Source organism: Panthera tigris, chromosome E1 (genome assembly GCF_018350195.1).
Source record: "Panthera tigris isolate Pti1 chromosome E1, P.tigris_Pti1_mat1.1, whole genome shotgun sequence".
Taxonomy (NCBI): Eukaryota; Metazoa; Chordata; class Mammalia; order Carnivora; family Felidae; genus Panthera; species Panthera tigris.
The window spans coordinates 40,771,434-40,791,970 of NC_056673.1; the positions used below are offsets into that span (position 1 = coordinate 40,771,434).

Here is a 20,537-nt window from a genome sequence, read left to right on the forward strand (position 1 = left end):
GCACCCATGAGCTCAGGCTTTGAATGTGGACGGTGTCCCTCATCTTTGGCCATTGCCAGCAACCCCCGCCAGACCCCACAGAGAGGTGGACCCAGACCCCACAGAGAGGCACGCTGAATCCTGACGATCTGCAGCCCAACTCCCCCAACTCTTGTGTTCCCTAAGATCTAGAAATGCTGGAGGAGAGTCTGACAAGTCTTATCCAGAGCAAGGAATGTTTGGAGGGAGAATGGGGGGGGGGGTGGGTTCTGGAGGGTAGTGGACAGGGGCCTGGGGGGCTATAGGCTAGGGCCACATGAGGGCACATCTCTCTGGGCTGGTTTTGGAGCTGCTCCCTGGGATAGGGTGAGAACCTCCTGACACTAGGAAGTGACTGGGAGCAGGGCTGCACCTCCTGCAGAGGCTGCTGGCTGAGCTGGGAACAAGGCAGGGGGACTGCAGCTTGTGCCTGTGCCCAGGCAGGTGGCAGAGGAAAAGGGCAAGCTCAGTGGACTCCCATGTTCTCTTCTGGTCCAGACTCTGGATTCTCTCTCTGGGCTGGCAACTCTCCTCTGAACCCTCCCCTTTCTCTAAGCTGCTTCACTCCCGCCTGACAATCTGGAAAAACTTACATCTGCCTCCAAAAGGACCCAGAATCCTCTCAGAAAGTGTGGTCCTCCTAAACGCTCCATCTCTACCTGCCACCACATAGCCCCACCCAACCCCATCCTGCCCAGGAAGGCAGCCTGAAAAGTTGCATCATTTGGGAACGGTGGCAAGAACGCCAGTCTGGGAGTTAGGAGGTCTGGGTTCTAGTCCTAGACATGCTCTCCTATCAGTTACTGAGCTTGTCCGAGTCACATCCTTTCTCTGGCTTCAGTTTTCCAATATGTAAAATGAAGGTAACTCCTGACCTGTCCTGCTGCAGCTACCCTTTAAGGATCAAATGGAGAGCCCTTAACTCACACACCAGGCCCTGCCCCACCACAGACAGACCAGGCTCACATGACCCACTTCTCCTCCAACTTCTGGAATTTTTAGTTAGTTCCTCAAATCTGCCCAGCTTTCTTTACCCTTCCACAGTCTTCCTATATACATGTTCTCTGCCCGAAATTCTCTCTTCTCTTTTCCTAGTCAATTCCAATTTAATTCATATTAAATGTCACTTCCTTTTAGAAGCTTTAGGCTTAATCGCTTCTCAGCCTTTTGGCTAAGATCAAGTGTGGAAGCGTTAGGTCGGGTACCTTTGTATTTCCTCACAGCCTCACAACTGTAATTGAGATCTTTATGTGAGTGTTTGGTTTCTAGGTCTCCCCCAGAGAAGGGTGGCAATGCCTGCTACAAAATAAAACCCCACATAAAAATATCTGTTGTGGACAGTTGCCCGGACGGAAGGACAGTGAATTGCATGCGAAAGCCCTTCAGATACAACGGCGCCTTGGCGCTCGTGAAGGGCAGCGGATCACATCCCGGGCTTTTGATGACAGTGGAATCACGCGCTCCCGCACCACGTGCGGTCGGTCAGAAGACACCCTCCGGGAGCTGGTCCGGGACCCGGAAGCGCGGTCTCTCCCGAGCTTCCTGGTGCACTAACTTCTGTGCCACGTGGCCTGAGGCCCGCAGCTGATTGGACGGCGGGTCGTCCCGCCCCTAGCCTTGAGTCCCAATGGATGCCCGGTGGGGCCGCAGCCAGCCTGAGACCGCCAGACCATGGGGGCCGCTGTGGCTGGGGTCCTGGGCTTCCTGTTCCTGGCCGCCGCGGGGGGCTCGGCCGGGGACGAGGCCCGGGAGGCGGCGGCCGTGCGGGAGCTGCTGGCCCGGCTGCTGGGGCCCGGGCGGGCGGCCGCCTTCTCGGTGTCGGTGGAGCGCGCCCTGGCGGCCGAATCCGGCCTGGACACCTACCGCCTGAGCGGCGGCGGCGCCGGGGCGCGAGTGCGGGTGGTCGGCTCCACCGGCGTGGCCGCTGCCGCGGGGCTGCACCGCTACCTGCGCGACTTCTGCGGCTGCCACGTGGCCTGGTCGGGCTCTCAGCTGCGCCTGCCTGAGCCGCTGCCCGCCGTGCCCGAGGAGCTGACCGAGGCCACGCCCAACAGGTACGAGGCCCGCCCGCCCGCCGGGCTCCACGCCCCCCCCCCCCCCCCCCCCGCGGTTGCCCGCACCTGCCTCCCATCCCGGGGCGCCGCCCCTCGCTGAGTCCCCGCCCCACCCCGCGCTCTCCCGGTCGCTACCGCAGCGACCGAGACTGAACGTAGCGCAGGCCTTAGGGTGGCACAGCTCTGGCTTCAGATCTCAGAGGCTTTGCCTCTCAAAGCCGTGTGTGTCCTTGAGCAAGTCACTTAGCCTCTCAGAGCCTCGGCTGGCTCATCTGAAAAGTGGAAGTAATGACCTCTACCGCGCAGTGTTGGTTGTGAGGATTTGCACGGTGACGGGGGTAGAATTTGTGGTGCATAATTAGTGACCAAAAAACGCTAGTCATTTCCCTCCCCACCTTCTGTTGGAAGATGCACCACAGAGGAATGGTATCCACCCCCTCGCAGCCTCCGTTCTGGAGCTTGTCCCACCGCAGGGAGGTCGTGTGCTCACTCATCTGTCTCCCCTTTAGACTGTGGGGAGAGAGACCCGCCCCCCCATTCCAGGATAGGGACCGGTGTTGCCATAGAGCACTTAAACACGGTGCAGAAGGGGGCTCTAGAAGGGTCAGCTGTGCTCTCCCAGATACCTGCCTGGCTACAGGTCGGGGGCACGTAGGAAGCTCCCGTACTGATGCCCACAGTCCGAGGCCCCAAATGGGAGGGTCTCAGGACCCTCGCCAAGAAAGTTCTTGGCTTTTTGGGAGGAAGATTCGAGAGCGAGCCGTTTAGAGAAAGGGACAAAGACTTCGGAAGTCTAGAAGAAAGGTGCTACTTCACAAAGTAGGGATCTCTCCTCCCAGAGGAGGGGGACGACACACACCCCTTTGCTTCTAACGAAGGGATTTATAAGTTTTTTTAAATTAGCTATCCATATAGGGAGAGGCTTCCTCTTTCACTTTGGCTTTAACCTTTACATTGGCTGGTTAGCTTTTCCATTGTTTCAGGGTTGTGATTGGGTTGTGGATTTACCCATAAGGAGCAGTTTTAAGAATGTCCAGCCTTTGTGGCTTTTACTGCCCGAGGGAGTGGGGTCTTGTGACTCTTTTTATGACCTGCTGACTTTTAGATTAAGGGTCAGCCTAAAACCAAAATGGCTGTACTTTGGTCACCTTGTCACCCGAGTCTCCCTTCCCTCCTGCCTCAGTACCGAGTCTCAACTCCACCTGGGGTGGGTCCTGGAGTGAAGCAGGAGAGGGGTTACATTTGGGACCCCTCCCCTCTGGGCTAGATCTGGGGTGGGGGGGTGGGGGACATCCCCACTGCCCCCAGGGACATGCCGCGGCTCATGCCCCTGCCCGCAGGTACCGCTATTACCAGAATGTGTGCACGCACAGCTACTCCTTCGTGTGGTGGGACTGGGCCCGCTGGGAGAAGGAGCTGGACTGGATGGCACTGAATGGCATCAACCTGGCACTGGCCTGGAGCGGCCAGGAGGCCATCTGGCAGCGGGTGCGTGCCCACCACATCCTCCTTCCCCTTGTGTCCCTGCCTCCCCCACAGCACAGCGTCTGGTACCCAGACTAAAGGCTTCAGAAGTGTCCGTGGCGTGCACGGTGGCCCCAGCCCTCTGGAAACAGGCTTCTATTCTGAGCCAAAACACAGAGGAGCGCTCTTTATCCTTATTCGTGGCCCCAGTCACGCAAGAATGAATGACCCTCTTCCCCACAAGAGCCTCTGAACAGGACTCCTGGCTCCTGAGTTCCAGCCGCGTCCTTTCTGAGGTGCAAATCTGGCGGAGACCTGCTGCTGTCACACTCAGGAGCTCCTGTCCCCTTCGGGCTGTCCCCAGCCTGGGCGCTTCTGTGCCTGGGCCCTGAGGGCTCTGGCTGCACTGGGCCCCGTTTCGGCCCCTGTGGAGCTGGCCTCACCCATCACTCTAGCCAGCCTCGTTCCATGAGGCCTTCTAAGGCCCCTTCCCCATTTTGGGGAGAGCCCCTTTGTGCCTCACCTCACCCTGGCGACAAGGCTGACAGATTAGTAAACTCACCTGTTCACAGGTCTGTTTCTCTGGGACTCTGGGCTCCTGCCAAGGGTCACATTTTGTCTTAGTAACTCCAGGGCTCAGCACAGAGAAGAGATGAATGTTTGTGAAATGAATGAATCAATGAATGGAGATGAATGTATCTATGTGTACTCATGTGTGGGGATCGCCCTCCTCCTCAGGTATACTTGGCCTTGGGCCTGACCCAGTCAGAGATCGATGAGTACTTCACTGGCCCTGCCTTCCTGGCCTGGGGGCGCATGGGCAACCTGCACACCTGGGGTGGCCCCCTGCCCCGCTCCTGGCACCTCAAACAGCTTTACCTACAGGTAAAAGGACGGAGAACGAAAGGGGGCAGAATTGGAAAGTGCTAGAGAGTCAGGGGCCAAGGAGGGTGGTATTTGGCCAGCCTCAGGGCTCTTAACTGGGCCTTGAGGGGAACTCTGTGTGCCCTGGGGGAGTGAGGACCTACGCCCTCAGGGCCATGCCTACCAGCTCCCCCTCCATTGTCCCCAGCATCGGATCCTGGACCGGATGCGCTCCTTCGGCATGACCCCAGTGTTACCTGCATTTGCAGGACATGTCCCCAAGGCTATCACCAGGTAAGGTTCCTCCCCCCACCCCCTGCTCGGCTCAGAGAGGAAATTTCTTCTTCCCTGCAAGACGTAATTAAAATAAAAACTGAAGTTCTGGATGTAGGCGTGGGCTTGATTCCTGGCTCTGCTACCGACTAGCAACATGAACTTGGACTCAGATTACATGACTGCTCTGCGCCTCCGTTTCCTTACTTGTAAAGTATATGTGGCTCGGCACAGCCTTCGCAAGTGGCACCTCTTATTTAGTGACACTTGGGGTGCGCCAGTCTTCTCTGTCCTTTCTGCTTCTCTGTGCTACCAACTCTTCCCCTGCTGTGACCGGAAAATTCCTCAAGGTCCAGCCGAGACCTCCCCTCCTTCAGGTAGCTTTGCTGGGACCCTCAGCATTGGTTACCACCTCCTTCATGCCCATGACAACCTGGTTCCCACGACTGTCACAGGGCTTAGTGCATGCTGCTGGCCTTACTGGCCACCCCTTCACCTCCCGCCTGGGTGGCCAGAACCTCATTCATACAGTCAGAAGACATTTGTCAGACAAGGCTCAGTGCTGGGTCCTGGGGATGCAGCGACAAAGGCGTGTGATGTGCTCTGCCCCTGCTGGGTGACAGGTTGACAGGGGGAGACAGGGCAGGGATAAGGGCAGGAATACACATGGGCCCACTTCTCTGTCTGGGCCGCCTCTGCGGGGAAGCCAGGGCTCAGCACTGGGCCAGATCTTGAAAAGCTGAATGTTGCTTGTTTCAGCCCATGGAAATCCAGATGAGGTGAAACTCAAAGGAATAACCAGCTAGATAAGCAGGGAGGGAGGAGGAAAGGACTCCGGCCACAAGGCACAGCATGTGCAAAGGCACAGAGGCAGGAGAAACTGGGATGGGTTCCAGGAACTGCAGAGAAGCTAGTGAGCTGGCCGCGGATACCACATCAGCCTCCGGTAAATGTCTGGATTGCCCCCCCCCCCCCCCCCCCCCCCCCCCGCCACTAGGGTGTTCCCTCAAGTCAATGTCACCCAGCTGGGCAGCTGGGGACACTTCAACTGCTCCTACTCCTGCTCCTTCCTCCTGGCTCCGGAAGATCCTCTATTCCCTATTATTGGGAGCCTCTTCCTGCGGGAACTGACCAAAGAGTTTGGCACGGACCACATCTACGGGGCCGACACTTTCAACGAGATGCAGCCCCCCTCCTCGGAGCCCTCCTACCTTGCCTCAGCCACAGCCTCTGTCTACCAGGCCATGGTCACAGGTTCGGTGCCAGGGGGAGGTGGGAAGGGGAGGCGTGGCACAGCTCGGTGGGGTGGGAAAAGAGACTGGGAACAACACCGTCGCACTGACTCACATCACCTGATGGTCTACCAAGTACTTTTGCACACACACACCATCTCATTTAATCACACTGTGGTGGAGAGGTGAGCTCTGGAGTCAGACAGCCTGCTCCAGCCCTGGCGCTGCCACTTCCTCCCTGCCAGTGCCTCAGTTGCCTCGTCTGTAAAATGAGGCTCCCTCGTAAGTAGAATGATGCCTGGCCCAGAGTACAGTCACTAAGTGCTGGCCATTGAAAACGTTCTGTTTGGCCTCTGCCTCCGAGCTGAGGTAGGTAACGCGGGCCAGAGGTTAGGGGATGTGTTCAAAGCCGGTGGATGCTCCTCCTGGGGCACAGATGTGAACCCAGTGCTCCTTCCTGCCACTTGCAGGGGTGGGGCAGAGAGGGGCCAGGTCGGGAATGGCCGGGGGGTAGGGGTGGGTGGGCTGTGTCAGCCAGGAAGGGAACCCGTTGGCTCCGGCTTCCTTGAGAGTGAGCGCCTGCTCCAAGCGTGATCCAGGACTGGCGGCATCAGCGTCACCCCAGAGCCTGTCAGGTCTGCAGATTCTCCTGAATCAGAATGACTACCGCTTGGGCCCAGGAATCCGTTTTAGCCAGTCTTCTGGGAAATTCTGATGCTTCATAAAGCTGGACAACACTGCCCTGGAGCTTCTAGCTGGGAGGAGGAGCTTCCAGATGGGAAGGCTGTGTGGGATGCTGTGCCCCGTGGGCTGGGGGTGACGAGAAGGAGTGTCCCGTGATAGAGTCATTTAACTTCTCTGGACCGGTTTCCTCATCTGTAGAATGGGGTGAATGTTCCCCTGCTCCGTCTCCTCTCATCAGCCCTCTTCTCTGTCTCTCCACCCCTGCCCCAACCACAGTGGACCCTGACGCCGTGTGGCTGCTCCAAGGTTGGCTTTTCCAGCACCAGCCCCAGTTCTGGGGGCCTGCCCAGGTGAGCGCCGTGCTGGGGGCCGTACCCCGTGGCCGCCTCTTGGTTCTGGACCTGTTTGCTGAGAGCCAGCCTGTGTACATCCGTACAGCCTCCTTCCAGGGCCAGCCCTTTATTTGGTGCATGCTGCATAACTTTGGGGGCAACCACGGTCTGTTCGGGGCCCTGGAGGCCGTGAACCGAGGTCCTGCCGCTGCCCGCCTCTTCCCCAATTCCACCATGGTAGGTACAGGCATGGCCCCGGAGGGTATTGGCCAGAACGAAGTGGTCTATGCCCTGATGGCGGAGCTGGGCTGGCGGAAGGACCCAGTGGCAGATTTGGAGGCCTGGGTGACTGGTTTTGCGGCCCGTCGGTATGGGGTCTCCCATGGAAATACGGAGGCCGCCTGGAGGCTACTTCTCAGGAGCGTCTACAACTGCTCTGGTGAGGCCTGCAGTGGGCATAATCGCAGCCCCCTGGTCAGGAGGCCGTCCCTGAAGATGACTACCACTGTCTGGTACAATCGATCAGATGTGTTTGAGGCTTGGCGGCTGCTGCTAACAACCACTCCCAGCCTGGCCACTAGCCCCACCTTCCGCTACGACCTGCTGGACGTCACTCGCCAGGCGGCCCAGGAGCTGGTCAGCTTGTACTATGGGGAGGCGAGGACGGCCTACCTGAACAAGGAGCTGGTTCCCCTGCTGAGGGCGGCGGGCATCCTGGTCTACGAGCTTCTGCCCTCGCTGGACAAGGTGCTGGCTAGTGACAGCCGCTTCCTGCTGGGCAGTTGGCTGGAGCAGGCCCGGGCAGCGGCCGTCAGTGAGGCCGAGGCCCATTTCTATGAGCAGAACAGCCGCTACCAGCTGACCCTGTGGGGGCCCGAGGGCAATATCCTGGACTACGCTAACAAGCAGCTGGCGGGGCTGGTGGCTGACTACTATACCCCGCGCTGGCGGCTCTTCATGGAGATGCTGGTGGAGAGCCTGGTCCGAGGCGTTCCCTTCCAACAGCACCAGTTTGACCAGAACGCCTTCCAGCTGGAGCAGACCTTTGTCCTCAGCACACAAAAGTATCCTAGCCAGCCCCACGGTGACACTATGGACCTGGCCAAAAAGCTCTTCCTCAGATACTACCCCCGGTTGGTGGCTGGCTCCTTGTGACCGATTAACCACCCCCTGGGCGGCGTTCTTCCCGAATTCCGGGCCTGGGCAGGTTCCCAGGGCCTGGAGCTAGACAAGCATCACAGGAGGGCCCCAGGCCTGGGCAGAGGAACTCAAGGCCCGCTGGGGGACCAAGCCTGGCAACTGCAGAGGGAGGTGAGCTGCTCTCCTCCCCCACTCCAAATTTGGGATCAAAGTACTGTTTTAATACGACTTAATAAACTGGTGAATCACCTGGGCCTATCTGTCCAAACGTCACTACTGAGATGGCTGGGAGGACTCCCGGCTACAGCATGGACACTGGTGTGGATGCCATTTCCCTCTGCCCCCTTGCCTCAGCCTCCCTGTACATAATACTGACACCTGACCTTGGAACTGATAATGCCCTCCCCAAAATGTATACTTTCACACCCTCAGCAGCAAACTTTGGAACCTATCGTTGTCCCTGTGGGACAGAGGCACACACAGGGGAAGGGTGCCCAGGGCACTCAGTGCCCACAGGCGAGCCCACATCTGCTTGCAAACTTTGCCCTCCCTCTGGCCAGTAGCTGAAGAAGGGGTATGCCCAGGAGTGGCCTCAGCTCTGCTTTGACCAAGATAAAGGGTGGGGAGAGCAGGCCCCAGACTGGCGGGAGGGCTCAGCCTTGAGATTATGCTGGAGACACAACAAGGGGTGGGCATGCCCTAGGCGGGTCAGAGCAGGGGCTCTCGAGCTCAGAGACCCAAGCCTTGCATTCCCGGCGCCCCTCCGAGCTCCTCTCCCCATGGACCGCACTGTGGTGCTCATCACGGGCTGCTCCTCCGGCATCGGCCTGCACCTGGCTCTGCGTCTGGCATCCGACCCCTCCCGGAGATTCAAAGGTATATGAGGGGCTGGGACAGAGAGAAAGGAGCAGTCGCTAGCCCAAGGAGACCCAGGTAGGGGTAAGCAGGGAATTCAGATCCTTGTCTTCTCCCTGAACCTCCAGTGTATGCCACGCTGCGGGACCTGAGGGCGCAGGGCCCGCTGCGGGAGGCGGCCCAGTCCCGAGGGTGCCCTCCTGGCTCCCTGGAGATGTTGCAGCTGGACGTGAGGGACGCAGATTCCGTGGCCGCTGCCCGGGCACGCGTGACCGAGGGCCGCGTGGATGTGCTGGGTGAGCCTCCCCGCAGCACGTATGCAGGAGCCTCCCCCACCCTATGTCCAAACCAAAATGTCCTGAGGCCCCGGGAACACAAGGGGACCGGCTGGGTCTGAGGAAGGCGAGGCAGGTGGGGTTCGGCGTCTCTTCCCGCAGTGTGTAATGCGGGCCGGGGCCTGCTCGGGCCGCTGGAGGTGCAGGAGGCTGGCGCCGTCGGGTCTGTGCTGGACGTGAACGTGGCAGGGACGGTGCGGACACTGCAGGCCTTCCTGCCGGACATGAAGCGCCGCCGCTCGGGACGCGTATTGGTGACGGGGAGCATGGGTGGCTTGATGGGTGCGTGGAATGGGGCAGGGCCAGCGGGAGGGGTGGGGCCTGGTGACAGTGCCAGGGGCTACAGTGGGCTCCGGGCGCCTCCAAAAGCTTCATCTCCCCTGGAAGGGCTGCCATTCAACGCCGTTTACTGCGCCAGCAAGTTTGCGATCGAAGGTCTATGCGAGAGTTTGGCGGTTCTGCTGCCGCCCTTCGGGGTCCAGTGAGTCACCGCCCCACCCCCAGAGCCCTCTGAATCCTGATTTTGGGAACCCCAGGACCCTGACCTGTTGGAGCCACTCTCACGCTGGTCCCTCTCCACTGCGGCTCACATTTGTTGTGTGCCAGGCGCAGTACTGGGCACTTGGCACTCGTTATCTCACTTCTGCCACCCAGCTGGGAAACGGGGGCCCAAAGAGGTTAGGTGACTGGCCCAAGGTCACACAGCTGAAGGGAGCCTGCCAGGTTAGAATTCTGACACACGTCTCCCTCACACTCCGGGGGGCCTTTCCCGCTGTAAGCCGCTTTTCAAACGCTCCCGAGGCCCACGCGCAGACCCCTTCCCGCCCGCCCCGCCCGCCTAGTCCGGCTGCTTACTGCGCCCCCGCCCACCCGCCGCTCAATGCCCGCAGCGTGAGCCTCATCGAGTGCGGCCCGGTGCGCACCGCCTTCCAGGAGAAGCTGGAGGGCGGCCCGGGCGGAGCGCTGGACGGCGCGGACGCCGAGACCCGCGACCTCTTCTCCCGCTACCAGCGCCATTTGGAGCGGATCTTCCACGAGGCGGCGCAGGACCCGGAGGAGGTGACCGAGGTAGGCGCCGGGCGCGGCCCTGGGAGCACGGACGGCGCGTGGGGGTTGGCGGCCAGCCCCGGCCAAGCGCCTCCTCCCGCCGCCCCAGGTCTTCCTCGCCGCGCTGCGCTCCCCGCGCCCCGCGCTGCGCTACTTCAGCACGGAGCGCTTCCTGCCCCTGGTGCGCATGCGTCTCACCGATCCCAGCGGCCGCAGCTACGTCGCCGCCATGCACCGCGCGGTGTTCGCCGAAGAGCCCGCCGACGAGTCCGCTGCCGACCTGGGCGGCCCCGCGCTCGGCCCTCCTCCCGCCGCCCTGCAATAAAGGCTTGGCCCGCCGCTGTCTGCCGCGCCCTCCTTTGCGACCCCAGGGGCGCGCGGTTCTGGTGGGTGGAGGGGGACGTGTGCGACAGGCGGCGCGTGCAGCGAGTGGGTGATCTGGAAGGACCGTGGCTAGCCCGGGTTATACCAACGCGGAAAGCGAGGCCCAGAAAGAGGAAGGAGCTAGCCCACCGAGGGGCAAGGTCGAGAATGATTCCTGGATTCCCGCAGGGTGTCTGCAGCAAGAGTGAGGCGGACCTGGGAAGGAGGAGAGTCCGTTTGTGATTTGGCCCCCACTAGTCAGGAGACTTCAGGCAAGGGCCTTATCCTGAGTCTGTTCTCTTAACTGTAAAATGGGTATAAGACCTATGTCATGGGTTGTATGAAGGGTTGAGATAATTCCTGGAAGTGCTGGGAAGGAGGTTTTAATAGCAGGCACCGCTATTACCGCTACTCTTAGTGGTGTTACTATTATGTGTTCGTGTGCAGAAGCCCGATGTGTAGAGAAGAAACAGGCCAAGTGAGTTATAAGGCTACAGCTCCACACATCCTCCTCCGTGTCCCCTGCCCTAGACAGAACTCAGCTGGCGGGATCACCACCAGCCCAGAAGCTGCCACTCACCAGGAGGTTCAGCTAAGGATCCAGGGCAGGCGGGCCTGCCCAATGGGCTATCCTCTTTCCTGAAGCCAGGGGCAGAAGCCAGAGAAAGGGCTTGCAGGGTTGTGGGGTCAATTTCCTGCTAACTTCCTGAGAAGTAGTGTGCTGAAGAAGGGGTGAACAGGGAGGGTACTAGATGAGGAGGGTGCGGGTAGAGGACAGGGGTAGGGGTGCCTAAGAGATGGGGGAGAGGGAGGGAAATGACTACTTGGAATGGGCAGGGCCATGGCTACAGAGATCTTGGGAAGCCAGAATAGAGGGGAAACTGCTGGGGGGTTGTTTGGAACCTGGGGGGAGGGGAAGGAGGTACAGCATCTGAACCTGCCACTACCTCCGGGTAGCCATCCACTCTGGGCGTTGGACTGCTGGCTACTCCTGGGACAGGGTGCCTCAGCCAGCTCATCCCTGCTGTCTCCCTGCCCTGATGGCCCATATGGTTCTGCTGTCCCTTCAGGATCCAGAAAGGCCACCAGAAGGGGAGAGAGCCAAGATGGCATGAATCTCTGAGACCTGCTCTCAGAGCCCAGCTCTTGTCCCCCAGTCTGTTCCTTTGCACCCCAGTGTGAGTGTGTGTGTGTGTGTGTGTATGCATACACTCACAAGGTCGCACCCTGGGGTGGGGATGCAATGATGAGAAAGGCAAAGTGTGACCCCTCCATGAATTTACATTCATAATGTTTTTAAAGATTTTATTTTTTTAATTAAATTTAATTTTTTTAATGTTTATTTTGAGAGAGAGCGAGCGAGCCTGTGAGTAAGGGAGGGGCAGAGAGAGAGAATCTCAAGCAGGCTCCTTGCTATCAGCACAGAGCCCGACTTGGAGATCGGGGCTTGATCTCAGGAACCGTGAGATCACGACCTGAGCCGAAATAGAGAGTCAGACGCTTAACCAACTGAGCCACCCAGGTGCCCCTAAGATTTTATTTTTAAGTAATCTCTGTACCCAACGTGGGGCTCGAACCCTCAACCTCAAGATCAGGAATCACACACTCCACCAACCGAGCCAGCCAGGTGTCTCAATTACATTCATACTTTTTTTTTTTTTTAATGTTTATTTATTTTTGAGGGGGAGAGAGAGTGAGAGGAAGACACAGAATCCGAAGCAGGCTCCAGGCTCTGAGCTGTCAGCACAGAGCCCGATGTGGGGCTCGAGCTCACAGACCACTAGATCATGACCTAAGCCAAAGTCAGACGCCTAACTGACTGAGCCACCCAGGCGCCCCACGTTCATACTCTTAATAGTCTCCTGCAGTCCCATGACTTCGAGGACTGTTTATGCACCCATGAGCCTCACCAAAGTCTCCAATATCTCCAACTGCATTGCTTCCCCAAATTCCAGACACACATCAACTTCCTACTCAACAGCTCCACTTGATCCCTAATAAACTTAATGTGTCCAAACGCAAGTTCTGATTTCCAGATCTCCCACTGCTCCTGCCCCAGTCTTCCCCACTTCAGTACCCGACAACTCCACTCTTCCTTCTTGCCCATCCCTCAACCAACGCATCAGCAAATACCTTCAGTCTATAAAAGATTGGAAGGTATTTTGGAATACTCTGGAAATCACTCCGGTCTATGCACTCTGGTCTACCATCACCGCACCTGGATTATTGCAGTGGTTTCCTAACTGGTTGCCTTGATGCGACCCATGCCCACCAAATAAAATTTCCACGGAACAGCCAGAATGATCTTTTTTTTTTTTTTAAGGTTTATTTATTTTTGAGACAGAGAGAGACAGAGCATGAACGGGGGAGGGTCAGAGAGAGGGAGACACAGAATCGGAAACAGGCTCCAGGCTCTGAGCTGTCAGCACAGAGCCCGATGCGGGCCTCGAACCCACCGACCGCGAGATCGTGACCTGAGCCGAAGTCGGACGCTTAACCGACTGAGCTACCCAGGCGCCCCCAGAATGATCTTTTAAAAATGAAAGTTATTCCATGTCTGTGCTTAAAACACCTCCTGTGGCTTTCTAAGTAAAATCAGAGGCTTTTCTCCAAGAGCTCCAACACATTCTTTGATCTGGCCCCCACTTCCTTTCTGACCCTATCTTTCATCACTTACCATTATCTGATTCAGCCCTACTGGCTTTCTGCCCCAGGGACTTTGAACTGGCTATTTCTTCTATCTGGTACAGTTTCCCTAATCTCTGATTCTTCTCTTCCTTCAGGTCTTTCCCCGGACGACCTTATCTAAAGTAGCATTCCCTAGCCCCACCCCCCCACCCCCCCACCCCCCCACCCCCGCCAGTTATAGTTCCCTTACCCTGTTTCATTTTTCTTCATAGCGCTTATCACCACTAATGTGTCAGAGATTTATTTATTGACCTGCTGACTTTATTGTTACACATTTATCTATAACTTTCACCACCCTATCCCAAGACACATAAGAACTTAAGCTCCAGGGCAGCTCGTTGGTTTGTTTTGTTCACTGGTTGATCCCTTATACCTAGAACCATTCCTGATCATGGGAGGCACTAAATCCACATTTACTGAATAAAAGTGACTGTTGGTTCACAACCTACAAGTTCCCTGGGTGAAATCTGAAACTGGCTCCCGTACACAGAGGCCAAGGAGAGACCAAAGAAAGAGGCAGAGCACTCTAGATTGGGAGGTGGGGGTTTTAATTAGCAAGGGAACTGACATATGAGACTTGTCCTGGGCGACTACAAGACAAGTGGGTCTCTGCACTTGCCCACCGGAATCTTAATAGTTTACGTAGAGGCCTTAAATAGGTTCCGCCACATATACCATCCAGATGGTCTCGACGACACATTGCTCTCTCAAAGCTACTGCTGTGGGAATAGTGTATACTAAGGACAGCCTTCAATTGCCCAGGGCCAGCTTGAGAGTCAGCTGGCACTCACATCTCCAACAGTGACTCTGTGAGATTGCGCCCAGATGTTTCGGGACATTTCCTGAGAGGCTGCAGTTTGCTTCTTCGTGTGGGGTCCTCTCTTTAAAATCCAACCTAAGTTGTCTCCTGTCTGAAGCTGGCTTCAACGCCTTTGTGGCTCTATAACTCTTCCAATCCTTGACTCCAGGGGCACATCCAGGCTCTGCGGGGCCAGAGGCTTATACACCTTTGGGACGTCTCTATTGATTTTATTTTCTTTTTTAAGATTTTATTTTTAAGTAATCTCTACACCCAACGTGGGGATTCTAACTTACAACCCTCAGATCAAGGGTCGCATGCTCCACCAGTTAAGCCAGCCAGGCGCCCCTTGGGACACCTCTTTAAGAATACAAAAAAGGGGGCACCTGGGTGGCTCAGTCAATTAAGTGTCGGAATCTTGATTTTGGCTCAGGTCATGATCTCATGGTACCTGGGTTCGAGCCCACATGTGGGGCTTCGAGCTGACAGCTCAGAGCCTGCCTCGAATTCTCTCTCTCTCCCTCTCCCTCGCTGGTGCTCTCTCGCGCTTTCAAAAAAAAAGTAAACTTAAAGAATTTTAAAAACTCCACATAACTATGAAAATGAGCATTTGCTTAGTTTGGGGAAATAAACCACAGCACGATACTGGAATCTTGGGAGATTGGTTTCCCTCCCTCTTGAGATCTCTGTGAACAATTTACTTGAAATATTTCCTGATGGCAACCTGGTTTCCTCTCTGCACGGAGACTACCGACTGCAGCCTTTCCAGCCCTATTGGCCTCACAGTAAACCCTTGACACCAGGTCTCTCTCCTTCCTCCCCTTCTCTCCTGTCTGAAGACCATCCTCTGGCAACTCTACCCAGCTGCCATGCAGAACTCTCCTCCTCCTCCTCCCTCCCTCAAACTGGTTCTGAGTGGTGTGGAGAGCATCCCACGGAGCCATAAGACCAGGCCTCTGTCATTACTTCCTCGTATGTCCTTGGAACATAGAGGGCCTCAGTTTCCCCAACTGTGAAATGGGGACTTGGACAGAGTTGTCCTGTGGCTTCCCACAAGAGTATCCTTGGAGTGGATGGGCACCAGGAGGGTTCCAGGGACTCTGAGTCCTGGGGCTCCCACCTCCGTCCCTGTAATTTATTTCTTTTAATGTTTATATTTATTTTGAGAGAGAGAGAGAGAGAGAGACAGAGTGCGAGTGGGGAAAGGACAGAGAGAGAGGGGGAGAAAGAGAATCCCAAGCAGGCTCCATCCACACTGTCAGCACGGATCCAGATGCGGGGCTTGAACTCACAAACCGTGAGATCATGACCTGAGCCAAAATCAAGAATCCCATGCTCAACCGACTGAGCCACCCAGGTGTTACGTCCTATAACTTACTAAGAGGAAACTCAGGTGTGTGTTCTGCCTTCGCCGCTATCTCCTGGGTAACCAGGCCGAAGCCATTCTCTGCTGTCGGGGTCAAAAGGGCATCCGTGAAATCGGCTTTCAGGCCCGCCTCGCCCTCCACCAACTGACCTGGGAATGGTTAAGATCTGGAAATAAATAGCTTCACCTGCTCCCCCAGCCTCCGAGCTCCGCCCCACCTCCTCAGCAGGACCCGCCCTACTCCTTACAAAATCTCGCGAGGTTCCAGAACCCGGTAAAGACTTTGGCCTTTCTGCCGTTCCGTAGCTCGGGGCCGCAGGCGTTGAACTACTGTTTCCGGGTCGCAGCCAGGTAAGGCTCCGCGGCGGCCCTAGCGGAACCTAAGCCCAGAGGTCTCAGTAAGTAGAAGACCGCTCAGAGCCTGAGTGTTTCCTTCTAGTATCCTCCTTTGATTCCTTTAAGACCCTGGTACAGCCTGGCAGCAGGGCCCAGGATTTCTGGATTCCCAACCCTATGACTCAGGGGCTTTTGTCCAGTTTCCCTGCTCAGGATTTGGATTCAGTTCAGCAGCTTCACCGCTCCGTCTGAGAGATGTGGAAACCGGGGCTTAGCGCATAGCCCCGAGGCCCCGTGCCCTCCCCCGGGTTCCTCTGGATCAGCACTGAGACCCCGTCCCTGCGCCAGGTCCCCTCTCCTGGGCCCACGGCCCCGGACTGCCTTCGGCCTCAGCCACATAACCCCTCGGTCACCCACGCCTCGTCTTCCTGGCTGTCCGCAGGCCTGGGCAGCATGGCCGTATTCCGGTCGGGCCTCCTGGTGCTGACGACGCCGCTCGCCTCCCTGGCCCCTCGCCTGGCCCCCATCCTGACCTCGGCGGCCCGGCTGGTGAATCACACGCTCTACGTACACCTGCAGCCGGGCATGAGCCTGGGGGGCCCGGCCCAGCCCCAGTCCAGCCTCGTGCAGGCCACGTTTGAGGTCCTGGATTTCATCACGCACCTCTACGCTGGCGCCGATGTCCACAGGCACCTGGATGTCAGAGTTCTGCTGACCAATATAGGAGCCAAGAGCGCCTTTCTCCCTCCCCTTCCCAGCTCAGTCCAGAACCTGGCCCACCCACCGGAAGTGGTGCTGACTGACTTCCAGACCCTGGATGGGAGCCAGTACAACCCGGTCAAACAACAGCTAGAGCGTTATGCCACCAGCTGCTACAGTTGTTGTCCCCAGCTGGCTTCGGTGCTGCTATACCCCGATTATGGGCCCGGAGAGCTGTCTGTGGAGTCCCTGGATGTCCCCTTACCCTCCACCATCAGGCCAGCCTCTCCCGTGGCCAGGTCTCCGAAGCAGCCAGTGCGTGGCTACCACCGTGGGGCTGTGGGTGGCACGTTTGACCGCCTGCACAATGCCCACAAGGTGTTGCTCAGTGTCGCGTGCATCCTGGCCCAGGAGCAGCTTGTGGTGGGAGTAGCGGACAAAGACCTGTTGAAGAGTGAGTGAGAGATACTCTGGAGTAGAGCAGGGGAGGACCCTCAAAACTCCTTAACCTTGCCCCCAGTGCCAAGACTGAGGAAGGGGGTGGGCATCCTTTACTTCCCACCCCTCCCGTATGTAACAGCACCTGGCACCCAGTGGGTGTTAAGGAAACTATGTTAAACGAACAAGTGCAGCTTTCTCTGTGTGTGATCTACTCACCACTCAAATCAGAATTTCCCCAAATGTGGAACTAAGGAAATCTGTACTTTTGAGAAGTTCTCCAGGTCACGAACCCTAAAGATTGAGACCCTGGGAGTAAATGGATGAGTGGGTTGTGGGTTGTAGGTAGTGTGTTAGAGCTACAGCAAGAGGGGACTCGTGGTTGGGGTGGTTCTTGGAATTCTCCATCTGACTCTGATGCTCCCTGGCACTGCTCGTTCTCTGGACATATGCCAGCCCCTGCCATGACTGTCGTGCTTGCTGGCTGCCCCCTCTTCACTGCTCCCCTGACATACAGCACTTCCCAGCTTAGCCCTTTCTTCCTGCCACCCATCCCCCTCTGGAGATTGGATGCTTAGGGATAGTCTTCCCCAAACTTGACTGTACCTTTCCTCCCCAGTAAAAAGATCTCACTGGGCTCCTTCCCCAGGCAAATTGCTCCCTGAGCTGCTCCAACCCTACACAGAACGCGTGGAACATCTGAGTGAGTTCCTGGTGGACGTCAAGCCCTCCTTGACTTTTGATATCATCCCCCTGCTGGATCCCTATGGGCCCGCTGGCTCTAACCCCTCCTTGGAGTTCCTGGTGGTCAGCGAGGAGACCTATCGTGGGGGGATGGCCGTCAACCGCTTCCGTCTTGAGAATGTAACCCCTGAGGGAGACTGGCAGAGGGAGTGGATGGGGCTGGGGAAGGCCACGTAGGGGGCTGTTGGAAGTACCGTGACCCTAGAGGAGGGAAGAGAGGACTTGGGGTGGTGAGGAAGAGGCGAGAAGGAACTGTTTCCCAGCTTCCCCTTGGAGGCAGGCTCTACCTCTGGGGAGGATAAGGGGGCAGCTCAGATGTCATTGTCCTCCTGCCCCTCGTTCCCTCTCCTCACCCCTCCTCTTTAACCTCAGGGTCTGGAGGAGCTTGCCTTGTACCAGATCCAGCTGCTGAAGGACCCAAACCATACAGACAATGAAGAGGACAAAGTCAGTTCCTCCACCTTCCGCCAACGAATGCTGGGAAAGCTGCTTCGGCCTCCATATGTATGCCTGTCCTCTCTCTCCTCTGCTTGGGTGGGCTGGAAATGCTGGAGAGTAGACTGAAGATTTCAGTCTCAAGCATGAGTCTGAAGACCCTAGTAACTGGGGTTCCCTCTCCTCTACCTCCAGAAGAGGCCCGAACTGCCCACACAGCTCTACGTGATTGGACTGACGGGCATCAGTGGCTCTGGGAAGAGCTCAGTAGCTCAGCGGCTTAAGGGCCTGGGGGCGTTTGTCATCGACAGTGACCACCTGGGCCATCGGGCCTACGCCCCAGGGGGTCCTGCCTACCAGCCTGTTGTGGAAGCCTTTGGAGCAGGTAATGCCTGGGGAGGGCTAGAAGTGGCCTGAAAAGTGAGGGGATGGCCTGGCCTCCTTGCCCAGTCCTGTGTCTCTCGTCCAGATATTCTCCATAAAGATGGCATTATCAACAGGAAGGTCCTAGGCAGCCGGGTGTTTGGGAACAAGGTAAGCACGCTTCTCTCCAAGGACTCCTCAGCTGCTACTAGAACCAGAGGTTGGGACCGAATGGACCTTTCTGGTCTGGTTCAGAGTGCGTTTCCACTCATCTGTTCCCCACCACCTCCTCTCTCGGGCTGGCTCCGTCTCCAAGGGAAGGTAAATCGCCTGCTTCCTCTGTTCCCCTCCTCAGAAGCAGCTGAAGATACTCACGGATATTGTGTGGCCAATTATCGCAAAACTGGCTCGAGAGGAGATGAACCAGGCTGTGGCTGAGGGTGAGTTGGAGAGTTGATGGGAGCAGCCAAGGGGGACATTAAGCAGATTCTCCTCCTAGGAGCGTCCTCACCCCAAGCCAGACCCTCCACTTCCTTGGGACTAGGCTTCACCGGCTCTCTGGTGGCAAGTGGCAGTGTGCTGCTGGCAGTGACTGGGGTCTCCCCGCAGGAAAACGTGTGTGCGTGATTGATGCCGCCCTGCTGCTTGAAGCCGGCTGGCAGAACATGGTGCATGAGGTGTGGACCGTTGTCATCCCTGAGACTGAGGTATCTGGACCCGTCTCTCACCCCATCCCCACTGCACACCGCAGCCCGCTCTGAGCCAGTGGGCTGACCGATGCCTTCTCCGTGCCCAGGCTATACGACGCATTGTGGAGAGGGATGGCCTGAGTGAAGCTGCAGCTCAGAGCCGGTTGCAGAGCCAGATGAGTGGGCAACAGCTCGTGGACCAGAGCCACGTGGTGCTGAGCACTTTATGGGAACCGCATGTTACGCAGTGCCAGGTTGGTGCCCCGGAAAGGGCTGGATTGTAGGGAAGGAGTCTCCAGTGGGTGCCTGCCTGACTCTGTCTTCTCTTCCTCCTGACACTCTGTCCTGCTCAAAGGTGGAGAAAGCTTGGGCTCTCTTGCAGAAGCGCATCTCCCAGACGCCGTAAGGCCCATGGCTGACAATGTGTTCTCTGTGGGGCCACAGTGGCCCTGGAGCTGCCTAGAGATTCAGCGGTGAGGAGGAGTGGGGGCCTGGGTGCTCGTCCTAGCTTGGGCCTAGAGACTCTGAACCAGACTGGGAAGGGCAAGGCTGGGCCTGGTGGACACAGGAAGTCTACCCAGCTTGCTGGTGTTTGGCCATCGCTGAGGATGCGACTCAGAGGGGAGCAGGCCCCTCTGGCATTTTGTGCCTACTCTTGCCCACAGTGTCTGTGAAACCTTCGGCCCACTGCGGCCAGGGCAAACACTGGAACTTGTACCAATTAAAGGTGAATGTTGCCAGGTGCTGCCTGTATGTCTGCGTCCTGCCCCAATGCCTCTAGGTATCTTTCTTTGGAAGCCTTGAGCTGGAAGCCTGGAGTGCAGTGGTTCTGAGCATAGCTTTTGCAGCTAGCCAGATTGAGGTCAGCCTTGGTCCCATTGCTGACTACCTGTCTGCTTTGGGAGAAGCTACAGACTTTCTAGGTTCCTCGGTTTCTGTATCTGTGAAGAGGCTTAACTGGGCTAACGGGCTCTTTGAAAGCGTTTCTTCCACTGGTCTCCTGCCAGGTACCAGGCTACGTGTTGGAGGACCGGCCTTCCACGAGCCAGGCGGGGCCTCCGGCCTCACGGACCTGGCAGCCGTGCTGGGCCGGCAGGGTGGGGTTGGACACAAGTCCCTGGAAGCCGCGGGTCCAGCACAGCGCGTGCACACAACTCTCGGAAATACTACTCGGACGAGCCTTTTGAGGGGACTCCATTTTACAGAATGTGCGTCATGTCGCGGTGTGGGCGAGTGAGGGGAAGGACAACGTCTGTGTCAGCCCCGACGCCAGTCTCCGAGGCTCCTGGCCCTCGGTTTCAGAGTTTTCCGGGTGCGCA

The 20,537-nt window shown here is 57.4% G+C and overlaps 3 protein-coding genes across 8 annotated transcripts; all 3 read left to right on the forward strand.

Annotated features, from left to right (window-relative positions):
• The first annotated feature begins 1,571 nt into the window (after positions 1–1,571).
• On the forward strand, positions 1,572–8,833 carry NAGLU (N-acetyl-alpha-glucosaminidase). 2 transcript variants are annotated; one of them, XM_042967418.1, is made up of 6 exons: positions 1,572–2,072; positions 3,413–3,560; positions 4,275–4,421; positions 4,609–4,694; positions 5,671–5,927; positions 6,866–8,833. In XM_042967418.1, exons 1-6 carry the CDS (start codon positions 1,690–1,692, stop codon positions 8,074–8,076), a joined length of 2,232 nt encoding a protein of 743 aa, XP_042823352.1. In that variant the 5' UTR covers positions 1,572–1,689; the 3' UTR covers positions 8,077–8,833. The 2 variants fall into 2 exon arrangements, with proteins under 2 accessions (XP_042823352.1, XP_042823353.1); XM_042967419.1 differs by lacking the exon at positions 1,572–2,072 and adding an exon at positions 2,184–2,891 and having other exon boundaries at positions 6,866–8,832.
• Positions 8,834–8,840: 7 nt separating this feature from the next.
• On the forward strand, positions 8,841–11,227 carry HSD17B1 (hydroxysteroid 17-beta dehydrogenase 1). 2 transcript variants are annotated; one of them, XM_042967421.1, is made up of 6 exons: positions 8,841–8,937; positions 9,045–9,212; positions 9,354–9,533; positions 9,639–9,732; positions 10,142–10,319; positions 10,408–11,227. In XM_042967421.1, the coding sequence occupies exons 1-6, from the start codon at positions 8,841–8,843 to the stop codon at positions 10,621–10,623; spliced, it is 933 nt and encodes a 310-aa protein (XP_042823355.1). In that variant the 3' UTR covers positions 10,624–11,227. The 2 variants fall into 2 exon arrangements, with proteins under 2 accessions (XP_042823355.1, XP_042823354.1); XM_042967420.1 differs by having other exon boundaries at positions 9,354–9,732; positions 10,408–11,225.
• Positions 11,228–15,795: 4,568 nt separating this feature from the next.
• COASY (Coenzyme A synthase) lies at positions 15,796–20,506 on the forward strand. 4 transcript variants are annotated; one of them, XM_007087668.3, is made up of 10 exons: positions 15,796–15,865; positions 16,293–17,003; positions 17,637–17,851; positions 18,104–18,235; positions 18,362–18,551; positions 18,636–18,700; positions 18,885–18,969; positions 19,139–19,236; positions 19,326–19,472; positions 19,574–19,958. In XM_007087668.3, exons 2-10 carry the CDS (start codon positions 16,304–16,306, stop codon positions 19,622–19,624), a joined length of 1,683 nt encoding a protein of 560 aa, XP_007087730.1. In that variant the 5' UTR covers positions 15,796–15,865; positions 16,293–16,303; the 3' UTR covers positions 19,625–19,958. The 4 variants fall into 4 exon arrangements, 2 of the variants coding, with proteins under 2 accessions (XP_007087730.1, XP_007087731.1); XM_007087669.3 differs by lacking the exon at positions 15,796–15,865 and adding an exon at positions 15,883–15,912; XR_006211098.1 differs by lacking the exon at positions 15,796–15,865 and adding an exon at positions 20,424–20,506 and having other exon boundaries at positions 16,207–17,003; positions 19,574–19,691.
• The last annotated feature ends 31 nt before the right edge of the window (positions 20,507–20,537 follow it).

Excerpts from the sequence above, each read along its gene's own strand:
- COASY (XM_007087668.3), top strand. The coding sequence starts at position 16,304 with ATGGCCGTATTCCGGTCGGGCCTCCTGGTGCTGACGACGCCGCTCGCC. Across the intron at positions 17,852-18,103 it reads ACCGCTTCCGTCTTGAGAAT|GGTCTGGAGGAGCTTGCCTT; the intron begins GTAACCCCTGAG and ends CTTTAACCTCAG. Across the intron at positions 18,701-18,884 it reads GCCGGGTGTTTGGGAACAAG|AAGCAGCTGAAGATACTCAC; the intron begins GTAAGCACGCTT and ends TCCCCTCCTCAG.
- HSD17B1 (XM_042967420.1), top strand. The coding sequence starts at position 8,841 with ATGGACCGCACTGTGGTGCTCATCACGGGCTGCTCCTCCGGCATCGGC. Across the intron at positions 8,938-9,044 it reads CCCCTCCCGGAGATTCAAAG|TGTATGCCACGCTGCGGGAC; the intron begins GTATATGAGGGG and ends CTGAACCTCCAG. Across the intron at positions 10,320-10,407 it reads ACCCGGAGGAGGTGACCGAG|GTCTTCCTCGCCGCGCTGCG; the intron begins GTAGGCGCCGGG and ends CCGCCGCCCCAG.
- NAGLU (XM_042967418.1), top strand. The coding sequence starts at position 1,690 with ATGGGGGCCGCTGTGGCTGGGGTCCTGGGCTTCCTGTTCCTGGCCGCC. Across the intron at positions 3,561-4,274 it reads AGGAGGCCATCTGGCAGCGG|GTATACTTGGCCTTGGGCCT; the intron begins GTGCGTGCCCAC and ends CCTCCTCCTCAG. Across the intron at positions 4,695-5,670 it reads GTCCCCAAGGCTATCACCAG|GGTGTTCCCTCAAGTCAATG; the intron begins GTAAGGTTCCTC and ends CCCCGCCACTAG.